The sequence below is a fragment of the Raphanus sativus genome, chromosome 4 (genome assembly GCF_000801105.2).
Source record: "Raphanus sativus cultivar WK10039 chromosome 4, ASM80110v3, whole genome shotgun sequence".
NCBI lineage: Eukaryota > Viridiplantae > Streptophyta > Magnoliopsida > Brassicales > Brassicaceae > Raphanus > Raphanus sativus.
Window position 1 is genome coordinate 40,162,641 of NC_079514.1, and position 24,870 is coordinate 40,187,510.

The 24,870-nt window shown below is 36.3% G+C and overlaps 5 protein-coding genes and 1 pseudogene across 6 annotated transcripts; 1 reads left to right on the top strand and 5 right to left on the bottom strand.

Annotated features, from left to right (window-relative positions):
- Positions 1-2,436: 2,436 nt before the first annotated feature.
- LOC108830249 (uncharacterized protein At2g37660, chloroplastic) lies at positions 2,437-4,230 on the bottom strand. 2 transcript variants are annotated; one of them, XM_018603854.2, is made up of 7 exons: positions 3,909-4,228; positions 3,561-3,832; positions 3,437-3,473; positions 3,103-3,200; positions 2,941-3,002; positions 2,739-2,862; positions 2,437-2,660 (listed from the first exon to the last, which is right to left on the bottom strand). In XM_018603854.2, exons 1-7 carry the CDS (start codon positions 4,165-4,167, stop codon positions 2,541-2,543), a joined length of 972 nt encoding a protein of 323 aa, XP_018459356.1. In that variant the 5' UTR covers positions 4,168-4,228; the 3' UTR covers positions 2,437-2,540. The 2 variants fall into 2 exon arrangements, with proteins under 2 accessions (XP_018459356.1, XP_056862684.1); XM_057006704.1 differs by having other exon boundaries at positions 3,437-3,832; positions 3,909-4,230.
- A 1,739-nt stretch (positions 4,231-5,969) lies between these two features.
- LOC108830253 (uncharacterized) lies at positions 5,970-9,284 on the bottom strand. The gene is made up of 6 exons (XM_018603858.2): positions 7,627-9,284; positions 7,387-7,544; positions 7,251-7,302; positions 7,073-7,155; positions 6,914-7,007; positions 5,970-6,802 (listed from the first exon to the last, which is right to left on the bottom strand). Exons 1-6 carry the CDS (start codon positions 9,245-9,247, stop codon positions 6,117-6,119), a joined length of 2,694 nt encoding a protein of 897 aa, XP_018459360.1. The 5' UTR covers positions 9,248-9,284; the 3' UTR covers positions 5,970-6,116.
- Positions 9,285-10,784: 1,500 nt separating this feature from the next.
- On the bottom strand, positions 10,785-12,100 carry LOC108830248 (protein FAR-RED ELONGATED HYPOCOTYL 1). The gene is made up of 3 exons (XM_018603853.2): positions 11,955-12,100; positions 11,072-11,515; positions 10,785-10,994 (listed from the first exon to the last, which is right to left on the bottom strand). The coding sequence occupies exons 2-3, from the start codon at positions 11,493-11,495 to the stop codon at positions 10,918-10,920; spliced, it is 501 nt and encodes a 166-aa protein (XP_018459355.1). The 5' UTR covers positions 11,496-11,515; positions 11,955-12,100; the 3' UTR covers positions 10,785-10,917.
- Positions 12,101-13,559: 1,459 nt separating this feature from the next.
- LOC108830247 (uncharacterized) lies at positions 13,560-15,790 on the bottom strand. The gene is made up of 8 exons (XM_018603852.2): positions 15,642-15,790; positions 15,478-15,536; positions 14,714-14,857; positions 14,546-14,619; positions 14,414-14,468; positions 14,269-14,331; positions 14,064-14,191; positions 13,560-13,962 (listed from the first exon to the last, which is right to left on the bottom strand). The coding sequence occupies exons 1-8, from the start codon at positions 15,685-15,687 to the stop codon at positions 13,884-13,886; spliced, it is 648 nt and encodes a 215-aa protein (XP_018459354.1). The 5' UTR covers positions 15,688-15,790; the 3' UTR covers positions 13,560-13,883.
- A 189-nt stretch (positions 15,791-15,979) lies between these two features.
- On the top strand, positions 15,980-19,921 carry LOC108830244 (phosphoribosylaminoimidazole carboxylase, chloroplastic). The gene is made up of 18 exons (XM_018603846.2): positions 15,980-16,157; positions 16,188-16,215; positions 16,424-16,659; positions 16,782-17,003; positions 17,091-17,202; positions 17,302-17,364; positions 17,453-17,591; positions 17,683-17,738; positions 17,825-17,898; positions 17,973-18,120; positions 18,181-18,354; positions 18,441-18,528; positions 18,615-18,725; positions 18,825-18,922; positions 19,020-19,137; positions 19,221-19,315; positions 19,395-19,501; positions 19,591-19,921. The coding sequence occupies exons 3-18, from the start codon at positions 16,424-16,426 to the stop codon at positions 19,682-19,684; spliced, it is 1,935 nt and encodes a 644-aa protein (XP_018459348.2). The 5' UTR covers positions 15,980-16,157; positions 16,188-16,215; the 3' UTR covers positions 19,685-19,921.
- A 177-nt stretch (positions 19,922-20,098) lies between these two features.
- LOC108834933 (protein CER1-like 2) lies at positions 20,099-23,818 on the bottom strand (annotated as a pseudogene).
- Positions 23,819-24,870: the final 1,052 nt, after the last annotated feature.

Genomic DNA, 24,870 nt, shown 5'->3' on the forward strand with positions numbered 1-24,870 from the left:
ATGTTGACTCTTGCTCTACCAACATCAAATTTTACCCAAAATGTTCATCTATGAGGGTACCAATCAATTTTACAATAAGTGATATATATAATATATGTATTGACTTGTAAGTAGATACTAGATTTTGATCCGCACAACCAGGCAGTTGTTTATTTTCAGTTTTATATAAATATATTAATTTATTTTATATTTTTAGTGGTATATATTTTTAACATTAATCATATATCTAAATGTTTATATAAATATTTCAAATACAATAATTTTATAGTTTACATGTTATAATTAATCAATTGCTTAAAATTTTTACATGTATTTGTTGCTTCTTATTATATATTTATCTTATTGTATTTGTATTTATTTATTAGAAAAAATAATATATGCATTAAACAACATATTCAAAATTATTTTGTATTAAATTTATGTTCATTTTGACCCGTCGGCCTTTATAACTGAATTTCCTATTAGAAATATTTTTTATGTTTATTCATTTTAGATATTATATTATTATATATACAAAATTCGAAGATATCAATTTTATACATGTATTATATAATTTGCGAATGTTAAGTTGTTATATCATCGTATTATATTTTTAGCATAAATATTTATATTTATGAATTTTTAAAAATAAATTTATCAACTTAATATAACTTTGTCATATTTAGCTCAATATAATAATTTTATTTTAACATGAATTACTATTATAAATAGACAAAATAAGATAATTTTTTTATTTTTCATTTTATAAATGATAACTGAATATATATTAATGTATAATAACGGTTCATTGATAATTACGAAATTAGTTGAAATATTTACATAAGCTTTTCGAAAATTAAGATATTGTTAAAATATTTTTCAACAGATTTGTTAAAATAACTATTTATATTTAAAATGAAAAGATATCATTATTAAAATATCTTATATTATCAGATTTAATGAAATACATGTATTGTATAGTTTGCTAATGTTAACTCGTATTATCAACGTATTATATTTTGAACATAAACACTTAAGAAAATAAAATATGAAAATTTAATACAATTTATCATTTTTTTTGATTAATCAAAGAATTTTTTTGATTAAATTTATCATATTTAGCTGGATATAATAATTTTCTCTTACATTTTTTATATTTTATTAAATATATTAATGTATAATAATATTTTATAGCTGATTTCGAAATTAGTGAAAATATTTACATACAATGTTTGAAAATTGAGATCTTGTTAAAATCATGTAAAAGATTTTTTAGAATTTTTAAAATATATATTTATTATTAAATTGAAAAGATATCAAAATATATTATGATTAAAGTAATTAAAAATTATATATATTATTAGTCTTAATAAAATATATTTAATAAAAATTAAAAGGTAATCCAAATTAAAAAATCGTACATAAAAGAAAATCATAACTTCTGTTATAATATATAAAAATGTAGAACTGATTTTATTCTAACGAGATCAACATTTCAACTCAACTAAAATCAACTTCTATACTTTTGCCGTTTTGCGATGCGTGAAACTATTTCAAAACAACAATTTTCCTTTTTCGTGGTTAATTTCAGATTCCAACTGATTTATTGGTTATGTACTCAATGGAATCAAATGCTTTGACTGCATAACCTCACAGGCCCCAATATATTTTTACATGAGTCCATTCACACATTGGTGTGACATTTGACTACAAAGCAATTGCCAATTGGTAAGAAGTGGGATGCTACTGAGCTTGAAGATTTTGATATCAACAAGGATGAGTATACTGTTGTTAACTGTCACTCTGTCAGCGCTGAAAACTTGCATGCTGAGTCAGTCAAAGTAGAAAGCTGAAGAGACGCTGTCCTAAACTTGATAGAGAAGATCAATCCCATTTGTATTACCCGAGGTCAACCGACTATTCCGTAGACCATACGAATGCAATGTTAAATTATCTGGTGGTCAATGGGGTGGCTAATAGAGATCGAACTGTGGATTCACCGTATTGGATATTGGAGTTATCCCTCAAGTGCCAGTAGCCCAAAACCCGTTGGTTCAATCTCAATCTTTTCGCCTTCGGCATTTTGTGAATGATGCATACAACGCCTCCAGGTGACATGGTTTTGCGAGGCTCTCTTTCATTTCTCCTCTATTTTTGACATGCTTGGGAATGATTGTGCGTTGTGCCAGGGGAAGACCAAGAGAGAGGATGTTCCTTGAGATGGAGGTCTTTGGGAGAGAGGCATCGAATGTGATTGATTGCATGTGAAGGTTGGAAAAGAGTGAAGAGGCCTGAGATATATAAGCAGTGGCTTATTTCTGGAAAACTCTTCAGCTTGAAATCTGAGCTCCTAGTTATTAGTTGTAGTCGATCATACTTTTTGCTAGTTTTGATGATATCAAATTTCAAAGGCTTTTGATATTATCTAGAATCTTTAGAGGAAGACTACTTCAGAAATATAGAAAGAGCCGATTCAGACGAGTGTATCTCACAAAATGTATTTATTATTCCTCGAAGTCTCTAATCCTATGACTCTGCTACAAAGACAGAGTAACAGAAGATTAGAACCGAGCGGTAACTTGAGCGAAAAGTGCCTTGAAATCCTTTGTTGGGGTGCCTGTTCCCTCAGGCTTTGAGGCCAGATCAAGTGCTTTAAACTTTGACTCCTCGAGCTGCAACGCCTGCTCGAATAAGACAACACCGTATATTAGGAGAGACAAAAGAATATGATGCAACAGTTCTAATGTACATACACACACCTGAACGCAGACTTCTGCAACATCAGCCCTTGCTATTGTTCTCGTCTCTGTCTCAAGAATCTCGTCATCTTTCCCCACAATTAGTTCCCGGATGCCACCTTCCTTGTCCTGCAGACCACCCGCCCTGATTTCCACAACGGAATATTTGTAAAAATTAGATGTCCACCACCATCACAGTTAAGAATCATATGAAAAGTCTAACCTGATGATGGTGTATGGAATACCGGAGTCAGCCAAGTACTGCTCAGCTTTCCTCTTCCAAACCTACAAATTTACATGGTTAGAGATTGTAAACATTTTTTTTTTGTTCTTGTAGTGGAACTCAGTATCTCTGTTCCAAGAAAAACAAAGAAGGAGGAATCACCAGAATGTTGGCATTGCCAATGCTATTCAAGGGGTTGTTTATGTTTGTTCCTCCCATCGACCCGACCAAAACAATCTGCTTAACTCCAGCTGCCTTAGCTGTTACAACAAAGACAAGATCATCATTACTTTTATCTATAAAAGCACATACAAAAGTGTTAGTTTTCTGAACTTCCGACTCAAAACCAATTACTATAATATTTATTTATGTTCAATCGAAACTTTAGATATATAAGTTCATATTCTTACATCTTGTTTATAGATTAAGGTTTCATGGCCTATTTATTAATCACTACATAATCCAAATAAAAAGGCTTAAAGAGATGAATACAAACCGGCATCTATCTGATTCTTCTGACCAATCCAATCAACCTTCAAAAGAAAGACAAAAGAATCAAAAAAACCAAACAAGAATGTACAAACCACCCCACAAGAAACACATGCAGTAGCTGTTGTCACCTGTTCAGGATAAGCTCCTTCTTCAAAGTAGAACTCAGGTCTCTCTCCTTTGCTAGGATCAAAACCAGGTTTCATCTTCGGTACAGCGCTCGTAAGAATGACCAAAGCATCAATCCCTTGAACAGCAGGAGCAATGGCTTCAAGGTCTCGAATATCTCCGACGAACACTTCCTCCTCTCCACCGATCTTCTCCTTGCTCTCTTTCGTCCTCACCAAACCTCTCGCCAAGAACTGATCCGACCTCTCCTTCAACTTCTTGTACACGATTTGCCCTGCCATCGTTTCACATTGTACATGATCAGGTAGGTTTCGTGATGGACAAGAAAGAGTGAAAGAGAGAGAGATAACCTGTTCTTCCACCGGCACCGGTGACCAGAACGGTGAGAGGCTCAGTTGCTGCGGCGGCGGAGACAGTTAAGGATACTCTTCTGAGATCTCCGGTTAACTTCCTCCGAGCATAAACCGACGTTGAATCCGAGACAAGCGAGCGGAATTGGAGAGACGACGAAGAAGACGGAACTGAGACTAACGAAGAGGACACAGCTCCTGTTTTGTAACTGTTGGAAGGAACAAGTGCATGGAAGAGTGTAGCAGTCGTCATCGCCATTTGACCGGAGTTTTGGTAAGCTCAGACGATGACGAGGGGAAGTAAGTGAGAGAGACACACCTTATCGTTTCTCAGATTCTCGCCACGTCACCTTATCGTTTGAATGGAAACTTGAGACGGGCCTGACTTTAATTTGGGCCGGAAATAATCTCTTCAAACTCGATTTTCACATTAAATGTATTATAAAATAAAATTATAAATATTATTATTTTTTCTCGGATTATAAATTTAATGGGATGTTAGTGCGGCGAAACTTCCGTTTAATAGGTTTAATTTCGTATGGAATCAATCGGGTTTCGTTAACCGAATCAATTATTCTTTTCAGAGATCAATGATATCATGGAATTTTCCAGAGATCGATGGGCCATAGCAGCTGAGTGGGACATTATGTTCCTCAACTCTCACAGATTCCAGGTAATCTTGTTGTTGAGACAACTAAGAAAATTAAATATTTATTTTAATGATTTTATTCGTAGTATACTGAAAAATATTATTATTAAAAAATAATCCACATTTAACAGTTATAGTACATCATGTTAATTTTTTGAAATAAAATTTTCTTTATTAATTTATATAGTTAGTATAATAAACTACTTTTTCGGAATTTGAACACTAAACCTTTATATTGTATAAAATTTGATAAATATTTAGTTGAAAAACTATACCAAAATGGTTTCAACTAAAACATACTATTTGATTTGATATAATAATATGTATTACAATAATTAGTTTTATGTGAGATATTCAATTTAAAAATTCAACTGAATTTAAAAGAATTGAAGTGTCCATTATATTTTTCTTTTATTCAATTATGTATCATCAATTATTTTAAATTCATGTGTTATTGGATTATGTATTTGAAATTGGTGTTCAAAAAAATATTTGAAATCATTCTACTAAAATACTTTAAAATTCTAGTGTTATTCAATTCACTAATTTTCTAATCTATTAAATATTTGTGTTATTCAGTTTTTGGTAGATTTCATAGTAATTGTATTTGAAAAGAATCTAACGGAAACTTTAATATAAAATCTAGCTAAACAATTCTTAAGAATTAAATTAGGATTGAAGAAAATTCTTTACATAATTTATTTATTAGATATATTCGTCAAAGCTATTGATACGATAGATTTGAGAATGTAATTTTCGTTATCAAATTCAGAAAATATATTATTTATTTTGATGAAATGAAAAAAAAATATATCATTTTTTATAATCCATATTACAATGGACAAACAATTTTGTACATTCCAATATAGTTTCATCTCTACATATTTATATTGATATATACATAACTGTTTTGAATTATTTTCTGTTAGTAGAGTTTTTGTTTTACTTTTTAAAATGACTTTCTATATCTATATGGTATGAAAATTATTAATAGTTTATTACTTTTATTGATGAAATTTTTGTTCCTTCTTTGTGCATTTTTAAATACAAAGATTCAAAAAATTCATGAAATTTAAAAGAATTGGTTAAAATCAAATTAAATTGTATTCTTTTAAAATCTAAAATGAAAAAATAGACATTTGCATTAAAATCCTCATAAAATCATTTATAATATTTCAAATTATTATTTATGTCTTTAATTTTATTCTTTCAAAACTAATTAATTTTTTGAATCCTATACCAACTCAACTCCTTATATTTTAAAATAAATTAAATACATTTTAGCTAGAGAAAATACATCATATTATTAGCAAAACTGTAATGACCAGATCTAAGTATTTAACTAGAGTACATCCTTTTTCTCTCGTTACTGTGAAGTACGAACTCAATTATTTTCCTTGGGTCATGATAGATACGAAAAGCTCTCAATATTTTAAATATCGAGAAAGATCTCAAACACTAAATGACCGTTGTTTCGGTAAGTATTTCTTTACGTATTCTACAAACAACAACAAAAAATCTCAAGAAAATATAAATACAAGTCGTTTCTTAATTTTACATTAAAACAGAGTGGTTTGGCGACCGACTCTTCTCGGCAACCCAAAATTCTGATAAGACCGGATTTCACCATTAACTGTAGCTGTCACAATCACCATCCCCCAAGCAGTCGGCCGTATAGTTTGTGGACCGTGGCCTCCACTATCAAACCACGACCAAGAAGACAATCTTGACGAGGTGTTTATAGACGGAGACTCCCCAAACCTCGAAGACTGCTGCTCCGAACCATTCATGCTCGACCCAAATGACTCGCTGCTTCCTACCTCGCCTCCAACCTCTTCCTCCGGTTGTTGCTGCGGAATGATTCTCTTAGGGATGGGAGGTAATCCCGGTTTCTTGTTCCGGTTTGGTGCAGCCGTGGCGGAGGTTTCTTCTCTTGTCGGTGAGCTTACGGCGGATGAAGGCTGACTCGAAGTGGATATGCGCTTAGAGTGGCGTCTGGAGTGCATCTGAACAGGTGGTGGCTCGCCTCTAACGTGACCGTGCCATGGGACAGCTGCTGAGACGTTTTTGCATTCGAAATGTTCGTGTGATTGTGTCGTGTTTGAAGATCTTCTGCCTGTTTCGGAAGATGTTCGGTGACTGTCTCGTTTCCACATGTAAACCTGAGAATCTTCACTAGCGCAGATTATGTATTTTCCGTCTTGGCTATACGAAGCCGAGATTTGGCTGCTTGTATTTCTAAAACCTGTCAACAAAACGGTCACGTTTTATTTGTTTGTATTCCTTTGGAGGGAATGGCTCAAATATGTCCAAAGTATTACCATATGTTCAACTTGTGTGATGAGAAGAATATTACCTTTGAATTTGTGAATAACTTCGGAACCGTCTAGGATTCTAATACGCGAGTCAGCGGATGTGACAAGAACTTCTGATGGATTCACCGGAGAAAACTACAATGAAATGAATTGTTAGTTACATTAAATGGTGTCTTAACGGTTCTTTTGAAGAGACGTACCTGAAAACTAGTGATCTTGTTTTTTGCTTGTTTTTTCTTATGAGCCTGAAGATCAATCTGATTAGTTTGATTCAGCTTACAGTCTGTTCTACACAATAAACACAACACGCTAGAAGTGAAAACAGAGTATGCAACTAAGAAATGATGTTTGAATTCACATATAGAGCTCAAGGAGAACCTTCTGTATCGTAAGCACGGCAGATTCCTTTATTCGACCCGATGAATGCACCCTTCAAAAATCAAGAAAATCAAGATTCTACCAGAATAGTAGTGGATTGTATATAGTTACACTAGTGCAAGAAACAGAGCTGTACCTGACCGTCTGGAGTGTAGCAAGCAGCTGTGACCATTTCATGAAGATCACTCCAATCAACAACCTGACGATTCTGTATGCTCCATATCCTTATCTTAGCATCAAGCGACCCACTTATGAAATAGTTTTCATCCACTGGGTTAAACTGAATGCATGTCACTGTTTAATATAAAAAGAGACTATGGTCAAAATTAGAAAATTTAGAATGTGCAATATACAAATGAACAGAATGTGGTCTCACCATAGTCATTGTGGGCAAACAATTTGAGACATGTTCTGGTTTCAAGATCCCATAACCTGACTGTTTTGTCCATAGACGACGAAAGAAGAAGCTGAGATTTGGACCATGACAGATCCAATATATCAGCTAAATGACCTTTCAGAGAGCAAACAGGCGTCTCGGAAAACGAAAACACCGTTTCAGGAACATGAACATAATCAGGAATCTGATTGCTGTTCTTCCTCCCTGACGAGCCTTTCCCTTTCTTCTTCTTCTTCTCTACCGAAACCATCTCATTCCCAGCAGAGTCGCAAAGCGAGGGATGAATCGGTGTGAGACTCCCTTCGTTCATAGACATCAGCTCACATTCTTGCACCTCCCACACATGAATGACTTGATCATTCCCACCACTCGCGAGATAATGAGCGTCAGGACTAAACTTGATAGTCCAAATCGAACCCTCGTGAGCTTGAATCTCTTGACACATATGCAACGCGCTTAGCTCCTTGTAAGACTTCCCCGTTGGTCTCACTTTCACCCACTCGTTAGCTTTCCCATGTTTATTATTATCTTTCCCCTTTCTAGGACTATCACTAGTCCCTCCATCGTTACCATCTTTATCTACACCTCTTAAACTCATCGAGTGAGCTACACCTTTAATGTTCTTCAACAAAGCAGCTCCCCTCCTCTTACTCAGCCTCACGCTCTTCGACAAATACGAATTAAACTTCCTTAGATCCACAAAAGGTTCGTAGTTGATCCTGTTCACGTTCTCTCTACGCATGAGCTCCTTCACCACGGGCGAGTACCCAACGCATTTCTCAAACTCCTCCAACGTCAGCTGCTTCCCCGTCTGCAAATCGCTCAGCCGATTCCACATCCCGTCTTCGTCGTACTCGTTCACTATAAACTCCTTACCCGTGTCGAGGTTCTTGATCAAGAAATACGCGCCGAGCCTCGCGTTCGACGACGACATCACCGATGTCAAAGCAGGGGACTGTCTGATCGGTGTCTGCTGGCAGATTCTCGTCCGAGAACTAACTCCCATCGTCGAGTACGTCCTCGTCAAACGCTGCTTCGAGATCTTCCCGACGATCTCGTCTTTCCTCCGCTTCTCTATCAAGAACCTCTCGATATCCGACTCCGATCTCGACCGCGCGAACAGAGCATTGTCGTTATCCTCTGTTTCATCTTTACCCTCGATTCCACCGTTCTTGGTGTTATGATTATTATCAAGAACGGCTGCGTTGGAGACGACGCGGCGGATGGACAGAGCGTTGACCATGTCCTTGTTGCTGGCGAGTCCCATGCCGTGGAGGAGACGGCGGCGGCGCTCGGAGATGGATCCCGGAGCCGCCATCCAGATATCGTAATCGGGAGACATCGCCGCCGGCGTGCGGAACTTTCTAGAGGCGGAGGTCATGGAGGAGACGGCGGAGGAGAAGGAGTGGCGGCAGTCGTCGAAATCCCCCTCATCTTCCTCGTCGGAGGAGGAGCCAGCCATGTCGAACGTGAGAGCGGAGGAGAGACGGTCGTGCGTTTCGAAGAACCTGTCGTCTTCGTCTTCTTCGAAATCTCCTAACCCTGCCCAGTCCATCGTCATTGTTCTCTTTCGTCCCATCTTGTTTATTCCGTTCTCCATCTCCTTCTTCTTCTCCAATGGCTCGTAATGTCGAGAAAACTAATTTAAATTGCATAAGAAATTGAACAGAGTTATGTTATATAAAAAAACACAGAACAGAGTTTCAGAAGATTTGGCCTTTGTCGGAGATGATGATGATGGTGATGGATTGATTATGGAAGGATGGGCAAATCGGGTATTATGGGGGAAAGTGTCAAGACGTGTTTCTCTTTGTAAGACATCTCCTCACGTTCATTTTTTTTTTTTCATGATTATTTTTTCAGACACGATTCAACCAATGATCGTGGACGCATGTTCTGTGCTCATCTTTGGAAAGTATTTACGTTTTGGTTCGGGTTTTTTTTTTTTTTGACAACGGTTCGGGTTTAATATGAACACATCATATGTTGTTCCACTTTACGTGTTAATCAAAAAGGAAAGAAAATAGTATTGTTCTATAATTAATGGAAGCTTTTATGTTTTATCACAATTTTTTTTTAAAAAAATAATTACTATTATGTTTTAATTGGATTCTTGAATAAAACAAGACGTACTTTCATGTTTTATCACAATTTTTTTTTAAAAGTTTGTTACTATTATATGTTTTAATTGAAAATAAAACAAGAGGATAATGTAGTTTTGCTTGTATCTTGGGTTTAGGCCGCACTGGACAAGAAGACCAATCTGCAACTGCACTGAATCATAGTCTTGACCATCATGCCAACACGTTTGATTAATGGAACTGATTGATCTTCACATAAAATCATACCATTATAATATTAGGACGAACATCTTTTAATTAGTTTTGGGGTTAATAAAACATGTATATCCTTTAATAGAAACGATTACAATATTGCGAGTACTTTTGACCATAATGAGACGAAGACGAGTTTCAGATTTGTTTTCTTTTTCAGAAATAGATTGAACATGTTTATAATCAACATGTGGTTTTATCAGCATATAAGAGCAACTTCATTAGAGGTTTATAGAGGGAGTTCACACGTTTTTCAAAAGAAAAAAAAAAACGATAATGAGATGGAAGTGATCCCAAGTCGTAGAAGTTCGCTGCAATGATACCGATTCGTTACTGTTCTGCGTACCCCACTACACGTGGTAGTCCGTGATAGATTCCGTTATTATTATTATTATTTTTGAAAAAAAGTCAAATGAAAAAAAAAATTAAAATAATCAAAAACAATACCTGGTGAATCGAGATGGGCGGGTTTACTAATGCGCATGCCCTAATCAGTGGAAGGAAAACACCCCCATGGTTGAGATAGAACATATATATGAAGGATCTTTATGACGCACACAGTCCAATTGGTCTATCAAAAATAGTGTGCATTACCAAGGGACCAAAAGCATTGAATGCGAGGTTTGTTTATATTCCTGATATCACTGATGTAGGTGCAATGAACGTTTAAGCAAGCAAGTTTCTTGAAATACTAGTGGGTCTTGTGGAAGTAATGGAGTATAAATGTTTTGTTCTGATAAGGGACATGAATTTTACTTCTACTATTATTTGTCCCTTATTTGTTTACTGTTCAAACAAAATTTTAAAAACGTCTCTAATTAATTTGAGATGAAGGTTTTCATTGTTCACAAGAATCAAAAACCATAAGAGACAACATAAACAATACAGTTTTCTATATACATCTCCATATATGTTTTTTGAGACTAACATCAATTCGTCACAGCATCAGCGTTGAGAAGTATTGCTCGAACTCTTGATCAATCGTAGGTTTCTTTATGACATGCTGAGGAGAATCTGCACACATGAAAACCCAGTTAGTGAATTCCCGGTCCAGGGAACCGGTATGGACAAATCCAAGAATCGGTTTGTACCTTGGTCAACAGTCCATCTCCCAGAAGACAGAACATACTTAGCAGCATTACTACACCCATTAGCTTCGTCTTCTTCTTCTTCATCATCATCAAGGTAGAGAATGTTTTCAATGTCTTTGTCTAAAAAATCCTCTAGGTTTTGGGTGCCATAGATGAAATCAAGATGGCTTTCAAATGAGATAATCTTGTCTTCACTGCAAGATCCAGATGATTCCTCTTTCATCTCAATCTCATTTTCACAATATTCCATGGAAGGTGACTTCAGACATGACACCGAACACTCTGAATCAAGCTCTGATCTGCCATTGGTATTGTCGGAACAAGCGGCATTGTCAAAACAAGCATGTTTGGACAAAGGTAATAACGATAACTCCGATTGATCTGTCTGAAACTTCCTCTTCTTGCTCACCTCAACTTCTTCCATATCTCAACAAAATTTTAGTACTGCAAGAAACCAAACAACAAATAAAATCAGAACAACTTAGATTTTCTCCTCAAAGAGTGAATCTAAGTTTATTGATATTCAACTAGATTATAAAGGTTTATAAGAAAGCTAATATAAAGAAATGAGTACTCTCAATAAGCTATATTATAAAGACACTACTCTCAACTATCCTCTGGAGCTGTGATTTGGTTACCTTTGACATGAACACAGAACACATACAAGTTACAAATCAATCATTTTATGCATCTATGTATTTTTAAGAACTGGGATATCTTTAAGAACTGGGAAGAGGGATCAGAAGATGAAGAAATTTGATTTCTAAACTAACCACTAACCACTATAATACATGGAGATCTAGTATTTGAAAATCCTAACTACATGAGACTCGCAAATCCAAGTAGCAAAATAGTAAGAGGAAGAGATTCAGAAACTAAAAACCTGTTAGGCTCAGACAATGGCTTCTTGTTATCAACTTCCTCTTCAGGCAGGCATAGATCGCTGAGAGAGAGTTCTAAGATAATTTTAAAATGATGAATAATGCTCTTTCCCCTTTCGGAGAGGTAATATCTGGAACTGGAAACTTTTAAAATACTAAATCGATCATAAATAGTTTCCACATTTGACTTGGGAGCGTGTAGAATACGGAGTTATATAAACCGTCGATGTCATTTTTAGGGTGTTCGATTTCGCGCGTGTTATACACTGAGAGAAGAATCATGCGCTGGAGTGGTGACCCATCTCCTTTCACGGGGACTTTTTTATTCCTTCTTCTTACTATTGTCTAGGCGTGGGCATTCGGGGTCCCAATCGGGTTTCGGTTTTATCCAATCGGGTTTCGGTTTTTCGGGTTTATCAAAATTAGCCCCATTCGGATTATTTAAAAGTTCGGTTCGGGATCGGTTCGGGTTCTATCGGGTTCGGGTCGGGGTTAGTAAATCTTCAAAGAACCGGTACAACCCAATGTACTTTCGGGTTCGGGTCCCAATCGGTTCTTCGGTTTAAAAATATCTTATTTATACCTACTTTGTAATCAAAATATCAGTAAAATTGGTTTGTTTTGGTTTCGAATACCTAATTTGTACATTTTTGTAACCAAAACATAAATAAAATCGATTTAAAAATAAGAAAGGAACATCAACGATGATCATTTAAAATCAAACGAAATGGAAATCATAAAACGAAAACTACGACCTCATAAAATAAGAAACATTTTTTACTGAAAACAAAATCTAAATCTAAATATTTCAAAAGTCAACAGCCACCTTTAATCATCAATATTCATGTATTAGAACCACCAACATTTATGTAATAGATAAATATTTTAGATGTTCAATATATCTTAATGTATTTTGAATACATATTATGAATTGAGATTATGTTTGGTATAAGATCTTTCTGGGATTTTGAATGTTTCGGGTTCTATCGGATATCCATTTAGATTCGGGTTCGGTTCGGGTAATACCCATAACCCGAAATACCAAAAAACAAGATCCATTCGGAATTTATGCCGGGTTCGGATCGGTTCGGATTCATTTTTACCGGGTCGGATTCGGTTCGGATTTTCGGGTTCGGTTTATTTGCCCAGCCCTACTATTGTCCCATAACGATTTTATGGGATTTGGATGAGGTCTAAATATTTTAGATATTTTTAGTACATTTGTATAAGAGAAATTTTTTAATATAATTTTTTAAAGTTTTGTCGCAAAATAGCATTATAAAGAAAATAATCAAAATAAATTTTATTGAATGGTAAATATGCATTTGTAGTTTTTGAATTAACTAATCTAAAATTTAAAGATTAAAGTTAAGATGTCAAATTTTAGAAATGTGTTCAAATTTTTAAAAATATAAAATTAAAATTAAAATTTTCAAAACAAAAATGTGTTTTTTATTTTATTTTTTTGAAAGTTATTTTTGTGACAAAAACTTAAAATGTGTTATTTAAAAGAATTGCTCTTTGTATAAACATTTATCGTTTTACCAGACGCCAAAAATACTAAAATAAATGTTTATATTATTTATTAAATAATTATATATTTAAAATGTAAATAATTCGTTTTCATTTCTAAAAGATACAACAACTTGCTTTAATTGCTTTCTTTGTCCAACATCCACAACTTGCTTTTTTCTTCTGTAACATTCTAAGAATAAAAATCTTACTTTTGGATAATATCATTATTTTGGAAAATGTGGTAATGTCTTGAAATGTTTAGCTAGTAGTCTCGTACCATGATGACAAAATAGTATTTTAGTTTTTACTGGTCCGGTCTGCTACGTGCTACTATCACAGTGTTACCGGATCACGTGCCTCCCATGTGCCCACGAGGGAGCACTGTCTGCTGCTTTTTTTTTTCTTTTTGGCTATGATCATTGCAACTCGTAAGAAGAGAAGCTGAAACCAGATCTTCCTTCGTTAACTGTTTTCAGCTCCAGCTTCTGAAACGGACTGGTAAAAAAAACGACCAAACATAGCAGCAAGATTAATCAACTTTTTGTGCATATCGAAACAAGAATGGTTTGTGTGATGAGGGAAGATATTGGACTAACCTGCTGTTAGGATCATAGTAGAAACCGCTGATGGATCCGTCGCTGCAGGAGAAGCATACGTAGTAGAATCCAGCTATTGTTAGTCCACAATCTGTGCCAACATTTACAAAGTACTGCTCTTTCCATCTCTGCATCATCACCAAATATAATAAACCTCAGAGAGCTGGATGATGAGAATCGATATGAAACTGAGAGCGTTTTTTACCATAAATATGTAAGGGTAATTGGTAAGATCCAATTGCCTCCCACCGTCAGATTCAACTTGTCCCTGCAGGATTAGTTCAGAACGCGGCTGAGGAGATGTTTACTGAGTGACACTACAAGCAAGTTAGTAGAGAGCATTTAGTTACCTGAAGAGGTGCAAAAGATGGGAACTTTGACCAATGTCTCATATCATCTTCCCTCCTGTGATAAACATGTATTCACAAATAAGAAATCATTTAGCCTTCAAATCTTCAAGAAAAAAAGTGGTTGAAACATACGTGGCTTCCCATTTTCCGGTGTAGAAAGTGTAGTTCTTTCCATCAACGATTTCCCCTTCCCAGAATGTTATGACCTGCATCACAAACAGTCAAGAATCGTTTCACTTAACTGCATGACAACGGGGAGAACACGAAGACAAGAAACGAGTAAGAGTGTAAGGAGGTTACAGGAGTGTCAGCCATGGGAACGTTTAGAGCTTCCATAGTGCCACAAAGATAGCCATGTTCAAGGTCAACACCCTGTATCTGGACGTTGACTCTCCAAGCTTCCTCCTTCTGTTGATTAGAGACATTCTGCGTACCAGAAAACGCCTGCAGCATAAACAAAAAAGAAATGTAAGCATGCCACAACTCAAAAGCCCTCATCTTTACGTACACTATGGATAAAACACTCTGTTCTAGCTAGTGATTTTGTTCTACAAAAAATTATGCTTAGCATAACTGCACTTGGATTAAGCACACATGACAAGGCTAACAAAGGAAGTTATTTTTCCAAGATGTTTGGTGCCTATGAACAATGCTTGTGTCTTAAACAATTAAGACATGAGATCTTTTATGCTTTTGGCTTTTCCCAAATAACCAAACATCAAATTAAGTACCCTCTTTCTTGTCTTGCAGTTACACTAAGAGTATTAGCTAACTTTAAGTTGCAATTCCTATTAGTACCACAATTTGATCTGACAATGTTTGTGTCTGAACAAAAAGACACGAGATCTTTTATGTTATTTTGCTTTCCTAAGTAGCCAAACATTCAGTACTCTCTCATTCTTGTCTTGCAAGTGACGCTGCTCCCACAAAATAAACATCTTAGCTTATTATCCTCAGATTCTCTACTTAATGACAATCTTTGAATTGAATTATTGTTACCAACCCATAACGAAAACCTAAAAAGAAAGTTCTAACTTTTATAAACATAGTTGGAATCGTTTTACCTGGCCGGCGGCAAGAAGTGAGCTAGGCGGAAGTGGTGATCGATTCCCAGGATCACTCCCTAAAAATGGCAACAATCCAGTGAATTGAGAGAGAGAGATCATCTAAATAGATCAAACAAATCGAAAAACCCTAATTTCAAAACAGGGAAGAGGAAGGGAGGAACCTGAAACCTGAGCAGGCGCGTTGCTCTCCACAACTCTCACCGGCATTTTCTCTCTCCCCACGTCGTCGCTCTCTGATCTCCTCCGTCGCGCGCCCGATGTAATTGAGATCAAATGGGCTCGAAGCCCAATAAACACACAAATGATATCCGGTTAATCTATCTTGCGAACCGATTAATTCGGGGAGATAACTCTATAAACCGAATTGTAAAGTGGCTCGAGCCCAATAAACAAGGATCATATCCGGTTCGGTTTTCGAATAAGTAATTAGACCGGTAAATCTTGCTAACCGATTAATTAAGAGTGGTACTCTCTAAACCGAATGGTAAACCCACACTTTCCCAAAACCCTTCTTCTCTCTCTCGCCTTCACCTACTCTGCTCCTTCTCTAGTTTTTCTCTGCACTTTGTTGTTATCTTTTGCTTTAGAACCTGAGTTTCAATCCTCTGATTGGGTGGGTTTTGTTTGAAAATTTGATTTTCTATTACTCCTAGTTTTAAAAATCGAACCTTTGGAGCTGACTCCTCGAATCGTCCCTCGTTGTCAAGCAGCGTCCTCCACAGACCTCTAAACCAGGTTAGTCATTCTTCTCCTCTGTTTCCTCACTCGCATGAGCATACTTTAAGTTTGCTTCAGCTTACTCCTCTGTTTTTAGTCAGGCATTCTTCTTTTCTTTGCATAACTTATGAACGAGACTGAACTCAGTTTTCAATATGCTATGAATTGTAATTGTTTGTAATTTTTTTTTTTTTGTATTGGATGCTAATGTTGAGCTATATTCTAGATGTTGCTTTTGAAACAGAGCTCAGCTGCTGCTGTTCTTGTCTCTGGGAATCCAAGTCCTGTCCTCCACTACACTTCTCGCTTAACTTCCAGAAGAGTTGGTTCTCTTCCACTGAGCAAAACATACTCCTCCCAGAGTTTCACCATGGCCAATTTGCCCAAGCCTCTTACTACTTCATCTGAGAAGTTCAATCCTGTCTTGTTATCCTCTAGCTCTCACCAGGCTTCTCCTTTAAGGTACCTATTTATCTCCCCTCTAATTTTTGAATTTTGAGAGTCCTTTTTCAAATCTTATGTCTTTTTCGTATATAATGGAAGGAACTAATTTTCTAATGTCCATTTTCTTTTCTCTTTGAAAGTGAGAATAAAGAAGATGAACATGTCCATGGAGTCTCTGAGATAATTGTGGGAGTATTGGGAGGTGGACAATTGGGTCGTATGCTTTGCCAAGCTGCTTCTCAAATGGCTATCAAGGTTATGATTCTAGATCCGTCTAAGAACTGTTCAGCAAGTTCATTAGCTTACGGTCACATGGTTGATAGCTTCGACGACAGTGCTACTGTTGAAGCATTTGCAAAAAGGTCTGTTTTCTTTGAATTCGTTAGGTTATCCTTTCCTATTTGTTAGTTACAACATTGATAGCTGTTTTTGGTTATTGCCTTAGTTAGATGTGGAGTCTTGACCGTTGAGATTGAACATGTTGACGTGGAGACATTAGAGAAGCTTGAGAAACAAGGAGTAGATTGCCAACCAAAAGCCTCTACCATCAGGATAATACAGGTTTTCTCAATTCCTTTCATCAACTTAAAAGTGTAATGAATGATTGAAGTTTGTCAAGCAATTGTGATTTATATGAGGCAGTTTTGATGATGTTGGCAGGATAAATACATGCAAAAAGTTCATTTCTCTCAGCATGGCATCCCACTTCCAGAGTTTATGGAGGTTAGGTCTTTGTTTATGTCTCGTTCGAAGAATCACTCACTAAGTTTAGTTTATCAAACAGTTTAACCCCTAATCCTTGACATGACAGATAAACGATATTGAAGGAGCGGAAATAGCAGGTGAACTTTTTGGCTACCCTCTTATGATCAAGAGCAAGCGTTTAGCTTATGATGGACGTGGAAATGCTGTTGCTAATAGCCTAGATGGGCTTTCTTCTGCTGTAACGGGTAAATCCTTACTACAGACTCTAGTTTAGTCTAGTACAGTGTCATAGTTGCTGCTATGTAACCTTTGATTCGATTCTTCTTCTTTATCCAGCTCTTGGAGGTTTTGGTCGTGGTTTGTACGTTGAGAAATGGGCACCCTTTGTCAAGGTAAAAATGATGATCAAAGTCCCTTTTGCTATTGTAACTTATTTGGCTCTGAAGTTTATAAATCATTTACATATAAAACCTTTTAGGAGTTGGCTGTTATTGTGGCTAGGGGAAGAGATGGTTCCATGGTTTGTTATCCAGTTGTTGAAACTATTCACAGGTAAACTCAAAAACTCGACTAATTTTTATTTTTCTACTTCTCTACTAATACACACTTTAAAAAATGCACACTAGGGATAACATATGCCATATAGTTAAAGCACCAGCAGAAGTGCCTTGGAAGATCAACAAACTTGCCACTGATGTTGCCCAAAAAGCTGTTGGTTCTTTAGAAGGCGCTGGTGTTTTTGCAGTCGAGCTGTTCTTGACAGGGGATGGTCAGGTATTCTCACACATTTTAGGCTCTCTCTCAACCTAATTTGTTAAACTTAGTCCTTCTCAGATCCTGCTAAACGAAGTTGCACCTAGACCACACAACAGTGGCCATCAAACGATCGAGGCATGTTATACTTCACAGTTTGAGCAGCACTTGCGGGCCGTGGTTGGTCTCCCACTCGGTGATCCGTCGATGAGAACTCCAGCCTCCATTATGTACAATATTCTGGGCGAAGATGATGTAATTGGATGTTTCCGCTTTACTTTTATGGTGTGAAAGTGTCATTTTCTTATAAGCCTAATGTAACGTGCCGAATCTTGTTTCAGGGAGAAGCTGGTTTCAGATTGTCTCATAGGCTTATTGCGAGAGCTCTGAGTGTTCCAGGTGCATCTGTGCATTGGTATGACAAGCCAGGTTAGATTTCTCTTCTCTTAACGGTTCATTTCTGATGTGTTGTTGTAAGCTTACAAAGGTTGTAAATGATGAAATGTTGTTGTCAGAAATGAGAAAACAGCGGAAGATGGGACACGTCACTCTTGTTGGGCAGTCTATGGGGGTTTTGGAACGAAGGCTGCAGTGTATATTAAGTGAACAAAGCCATCAAGTGCATGGTCGGTATCTTTGTCCATTGGCTTTTACTTTACAGATGTCTTTTAAACTTCTTGTTCATGAAGTTTCAATGTATTGAATGTTTGTTCTACACATTGCAGAGACACCTCGTGTTGGTATCATCATGGGTTCAGACTCGGATCTTCCCGTTATGAAGGATGCTGCACAGATTCTTGACATGTTTGGTGTTACATATGAGGTAAAGGAAATTAAACTTGGCATTAATCATTTTGCTTTAACCTCTTTGCATTTCTAATGGTATAATAAATGAGAAATGACTCATCATTGGTTTACAGGTGAAGATAGTTTCAGCACATCGCACACCAGAGATGATGTTTTCATATGCAACCTCAGCGCATAGTCGAGGCGTACAAGTGATAATTGCAGGTGCTGGTGGTGCTGCTCACTTACCAGGTATGGTCTAAAACATGAAACTCAATCTTGTCCCTACAGAAAACACCTAGATTCTTCTGAAAATAAAATTGTCCTTTTTCTAGGTATGGTTGCTTCACTCACTCCTTTACCTGTGATTGGTGTCCCTGTACGTGCTACCCGTTTGGATGGTGTTGATTCACTTCTCTCCATCGTTCAGGTACGCACATGTTTCACTTAAATCTATTAATTGCTTGCAGTTTTCAAACATCTGACCGTTTTTTTTTGGTTTACCAAAGATGCCTAGGGGTGTTCCTGTGGCGACAGTTGCAATAAACAACTCCACCAACGCAGCCTTGCTTGCTATCCGGATGCTGGGGATCTCTGATACTAATCTCGTCTCAAGGTTCTTCTTCTTAGTTTTATCCTTTGTTACATAGAGTCTGATTGAACAAGGAATAAATAAGAGTTGTGTGTTTTCTTTGGTTTGGTCAGGATGAGTCAGTACCAGGAAGACATGAGAGAAGAGAACATGGTTAAGGGAGAGAAACTTGAGAGACAAGGTTGGGAATCATATTTGAACCAGTAAATGATTTTACTGGTCAGAGCTCTCATGGTTTACTGGATAACCAGCGATTGACTTTGCTGCCAAGCAGATCTTGTTGAGGGATCTGAGAGTTAGCATCGTTTCTTGAGTTATCAACCGGTAGTTTCCTATTGAACCGGTTTAGCCGTCATAGGCCACGTTCAACTGTAGACTATATTTATACTACTGATATAAGCAGAGACGTCCCTGAAATATTCGGGACCATAAACATTTTAGTAATGTTTTAACTAAAAAATTCTTTTATAAATTCGAGGGGTTTTCAATGTAACTTTTGGAAAAATATTTGGGGGTTCTGCATCAATGTTTCACTTAGCTATGCTCAGTACCCTCTCTGTCCTTGAATATAACTGACTAGCAAAAGAAAAAAAAAAGTTCAATAACATTATTTGTTTTAAAAATAAAATAGGTCGAGTTCTAATGGCTTGACATACAAGTCAAGTAAAATGACAAATGCAATCGGTTGCCAAAAGCTATCGTTTACTTCTTAGAAACTCTTGTTGGTCTCTAAAGATGGCAGCACCAGGGGTTGGAAACCATGTCGAAGAGCAGCTTCCCAAACTCTCTGAGGATTATCCATTGGAACGTCGAGACCACACTCGTGTTCCTCCCATCCTTCAAGTGCATGCACTATCCCACCAACTCTCCACGCGCTCATCACTCTCCTCCCCAGCCAATTCTATATTTATACAAGTATGTGTTTTTAATATTGTTGTATATCATTTTTAGTTGCCATGGCTGCGTCCGGAAGAAACATTCGCCTTGACCATTAAATATAGTAGACTGGCTATATATTTTCCTCTAAATTGTTGAATATTTTGATTAAAATTAACTTTAAAATGTTCATAGTCCCCTAAATTTTGTTGTAATATAGTTTTAATAGAGTTAAAAGAATGTATATACCTCACAAGAATCTATGTTTTGGGCAGAGTCGGGTACGATCATAGCCGGAGTGGTATGGTAAAAGCAGTCTTTACGAAGTTGGCTAGGAGGAAACAGAGAGAAAGGAAGAAAGCTAGTTCCCTTTGCTGCCATCTTCTGATCCTCTTTGCTTAGCCCATCTCCCACCAACCATATCTACATTGTATGTATGTTACACATTTTTTTAATAAAATAATGCTTATTAACGTTTACAGAAATTTGTTATTATGTATTACTGCAGTTAATGGAAATTTAGACAGACCATAGGGGATTAATTGGTTGTGAGGACCAAATTTTCCTTAAAATGCCCGCCAAGGTATCTGGCTAGCATGCAATGCTCTTCCTCACGTAACACCATCACCTGTTTATGGTAATAGTTTATTAAGAATAACCAAACTCTAAAATATGAAGTAACTAATATCGTTACAAAAAAAAATATATAGTTGCAAAAATTTTGAATATATTCTGTAGTCCGAATCCAAAATGCTTAATTGATTTGGACTTGAAGTAGGCCATGTGACATTCCTTGCATGTAAAGAATAAGCTACTGAAGGACTATGATTAGATAGACTACGGCATAACGTTAATGTAAAACTTCTTTTGAAGATAATTACATGTTGCATGTTCAAGTTGCAATATCGTATTACACGCAAAGTAACATAATTACATAGATGTTTATAATTATTAAAAGCGAGAGAAAAAAATATAAAACTATATATGTAAATACGTACCTTGATGCCATTTTGGCAAAGAGAAGTGACAATCGCACGAGCAACTTTTGTGATTTGGCCTCGAAATAGAACTTCTATAGTGCCAACAGGAATGCTATGAACCACCACCTGAGCTGCAAGGCTGCTTCCGTCTACTATCCTTATCTTTAGCTTTGGATGCTTTCTTACATACATTCCTCCGTAGCCATTTACTTCTCCCTAATCATATTATAGTATTAACTTTTTTTTGTCAAACACATTATAGTATTAACTAGGGTTTATAAACTATGTATAGTGTCTATCGTTACGTTAGGAATGCAAAAATTAAAATAAGCAAGTGATGCATTGATTGCATGCCTGGTTCAGTAGCCCCAAACTCATTACTCTCACACCATTCATCTCCGCTTCAAGGATAGCCGTCTCTATCATTTTATTGATAGATTCTTTCTGCTTCTGCGACTTGTACTGTTGTTGTTGATTGTTGTTGTTGATGACAAAAAAAAAATAATTACAAGACGTGAAACTATTTAATATTTTGTAGAGATTAGAGAAAGAAGAGCAGAGGCAACTACATGAGAGGAGAACTTGGGAAGGAGGTGGGAGTGAAGGGTGAGGTCACGGAAGCGGTTTCTCTCGAAGGCAAAGGTTCTAAAAGAAAGGAAAGTTAGTATGAAGGAGAGGATAAGAGTGAAGGGTCTCATGAGGAATAGGTAACACCGAGAAGATAAGGGGTGCGAGGAGAGGGAAGCAAAGCCAAGTCGGAGATGGTAAATAGAGTCGAGTGATGTTAGATGTGTGAGATAAATTGCGTCCGGCTTCTCTTCATCTTGCTCCAACGATGTTTCATACAATGAGTCACTGCACTTGTCGTTGGTCCCATAAATGTAGTCGTACATTGGCATGAATAGGGAATAGTTCGTCCTGAATTGCGTGTGGTGGAGCGAGTGAAATCTGCAATCATAGTATATGTTTCAAATTTATTTCAATATGTATTCCTAATGGTGGATAACATATGTTTTTTGTTTAGTAACCTAGGATTACATATGCTAAAAAAGTGAAATAATACTGTTACACACAAATGTGCCTGAGGTAGTGGTGAAATACTATTCTATTGAATTTTGAAGGACTTACGAAGGAGTGTAGCAGAGGAACTTAAGAGGAGGGAAAAGAGAGAAGAAAGATCTCGGAAGGAGCTCGAAGTTGCAGTGGCCCAAGTTGTTCATGAAATCTATGTAAGTTATGTAGAGTGCAATGGAGACGACAGAGATCGTGCCGCATAGCAAAGTCGTTATTAGAGGTATCAGCAAGATTAGTGTATAGGCAATGTGCTCTGCAAACGGATGTACCACCGCTGCAATCAAAATCATGCATTATGATATTAATATACACGTCATTTATCAAATCCTTTTTAGTATGAGAGATGTCAATATTTTTAAGAAGCGTCATTTTGTCCATACTTAAAACACCATATCAAACAGTTTTTAAAACATGCATGAAATTCATGCTTTTTGTTGAAATCAACAAAACTTATAAGCGATTTTGCTAATCACATTATCTTGTAACTAAGCTTCTAGCTTTTGGCCATAGTGCATATACCTTTCAAATATGTTGTTTTGAATTTTTAGTTGAAAAAATATATGGTAAAAAACGGTTTAGTCTCCATTAAAAACTAATACAAAATAGTAAAGGGAGCATATGTAATCCAAAAGTTCAACAGAAATTTAAACATGTGTTTTATAAGATTGTAAAAGGTCTTAGACATTGAAACGGGTAATGCTTTGGACATTTTTTAAAAAATGTTTTGCGAGGAAGTGTGTATAAGTTATGTGTACGTACACGTTATCGGCTCGCTGACGATGGAGGAGTGGTGATGTGAATGGTAGCGAGAGTAGAGGAAATGGTGGTGAAGGGCTCGGTGAAACCAATAGTAGATGAACTCAACCGGGCCCGCATGGAGGAGAGCGACTAGAACCAGACCATCCAGTCGCCAAAAGGGAAGGGTATGATCAGTTCCTATCATGTACACTTTGGTTAAGTAAGCAATGAGAGTGTTGAAGATGATCTGATCGTCCCAGGTTCGTTCTCGGTCGACTTGGTCAAACTCTATGGACTTGTTCACGATCCGTTTGGTTCCTTTCGCTGTTCGGTAACGAGCAAAACTTATCCAAACCTGGCTATGAACAATCCGCCACACCATCAACGCCATCACCAAAAGTTTCTCGTGATCTCGAATTGTCGCATATGAGTAGATGCTGTCGATAACCAGCGGCGCCAACACCAAGTACTGCAATTTTTATCCATATTTTCATGCAAATAAACCCTAAACGACGACCTATAAATGCAACTATATATAACGATTCTATGAAGCAATAGGAGAAATGAAATATACCTTAAAGCTTCCAAGAGGTGTCCATGGCCAGTCCGTGAGAAGACCAGGTCTCGACGCCATTTTTTCAGCGTACAGTGATCGATGATGATGATGACTACTCGGTCACCTTCTTTCAATAGAATTCTTTTGTGTGTATATATATATATATAAACATATGCATATATTATCAGAGGGAATCATATTCACATGCGACTATGCGAGGCACATGCGAGAGTTCCTTATGCCGAAAGTCTATAGAAAAGATTCCTAAACATAACTGCGTTCAGTAGAAAGAGAGCCTGTTTTACTGGTGAGGAGTTACGAGGCATCATTAAATGTCCTTGAATATGCACGATACACAAAATTGACACTGTAATTTATTTATTTTTGAATTTCATTGCCGTGTTTTTTTTTCTGTTTTTGTTTTGTGTTGTTGTCTTTTATTAAAATGAGAATCCTAAATAGCATGAACAATCGGTTTAAAATTAAATGTAAAAGAGTATGATAGTATCCATTAGGCTTCGGCATTTCACGTATCGATTCCGTTCGGGTTACTTATTTTAGGTATCAGGTAGTTTACATGGAGATTTTATGATCTATTTTGGAACCGTCAATTTTTTAGTTAGGATCAGTTTGAATATTTCGATTTCGGATTGGTTCGGATAAAAAAAACTAGAAACTGTCTAGTACTTGAAATTTTTGGGTTTCATTGAATTCCATTTCTAATTCGGTTATTTCAATCAATTTAGATAAACTATCAGATATTTCAGATATATTGATAATTAAGATGATTTATATAAAATGATTCAGATAAATTGGATTATTTTGGATAAAATATTCAAATAAATCAGATACTCTTAGTAGCTTTTTAAATTGAATATAAATATATTTGGTTATATTATATGTTTGTATAATTAAAATATATATATATATATATATATATATATATATATATTGGGTGTTTGTTCGATTCCGATTTGGTTATTTAGGATTTTAAAATATAAGAACTGTTTGGGGTATTTGAGGATTCTGATCGCCTTCTAATTTTTGCTATTTCAATTTAGTTCTTATTTGGATTTTCAGATCTGTGTAAAATTCTTAGGCCTAGTATCCATGTCAAAAATGGTTTCTTATTAGACATTAAAGGAGCTACTTTTCCACATAAAACTAAC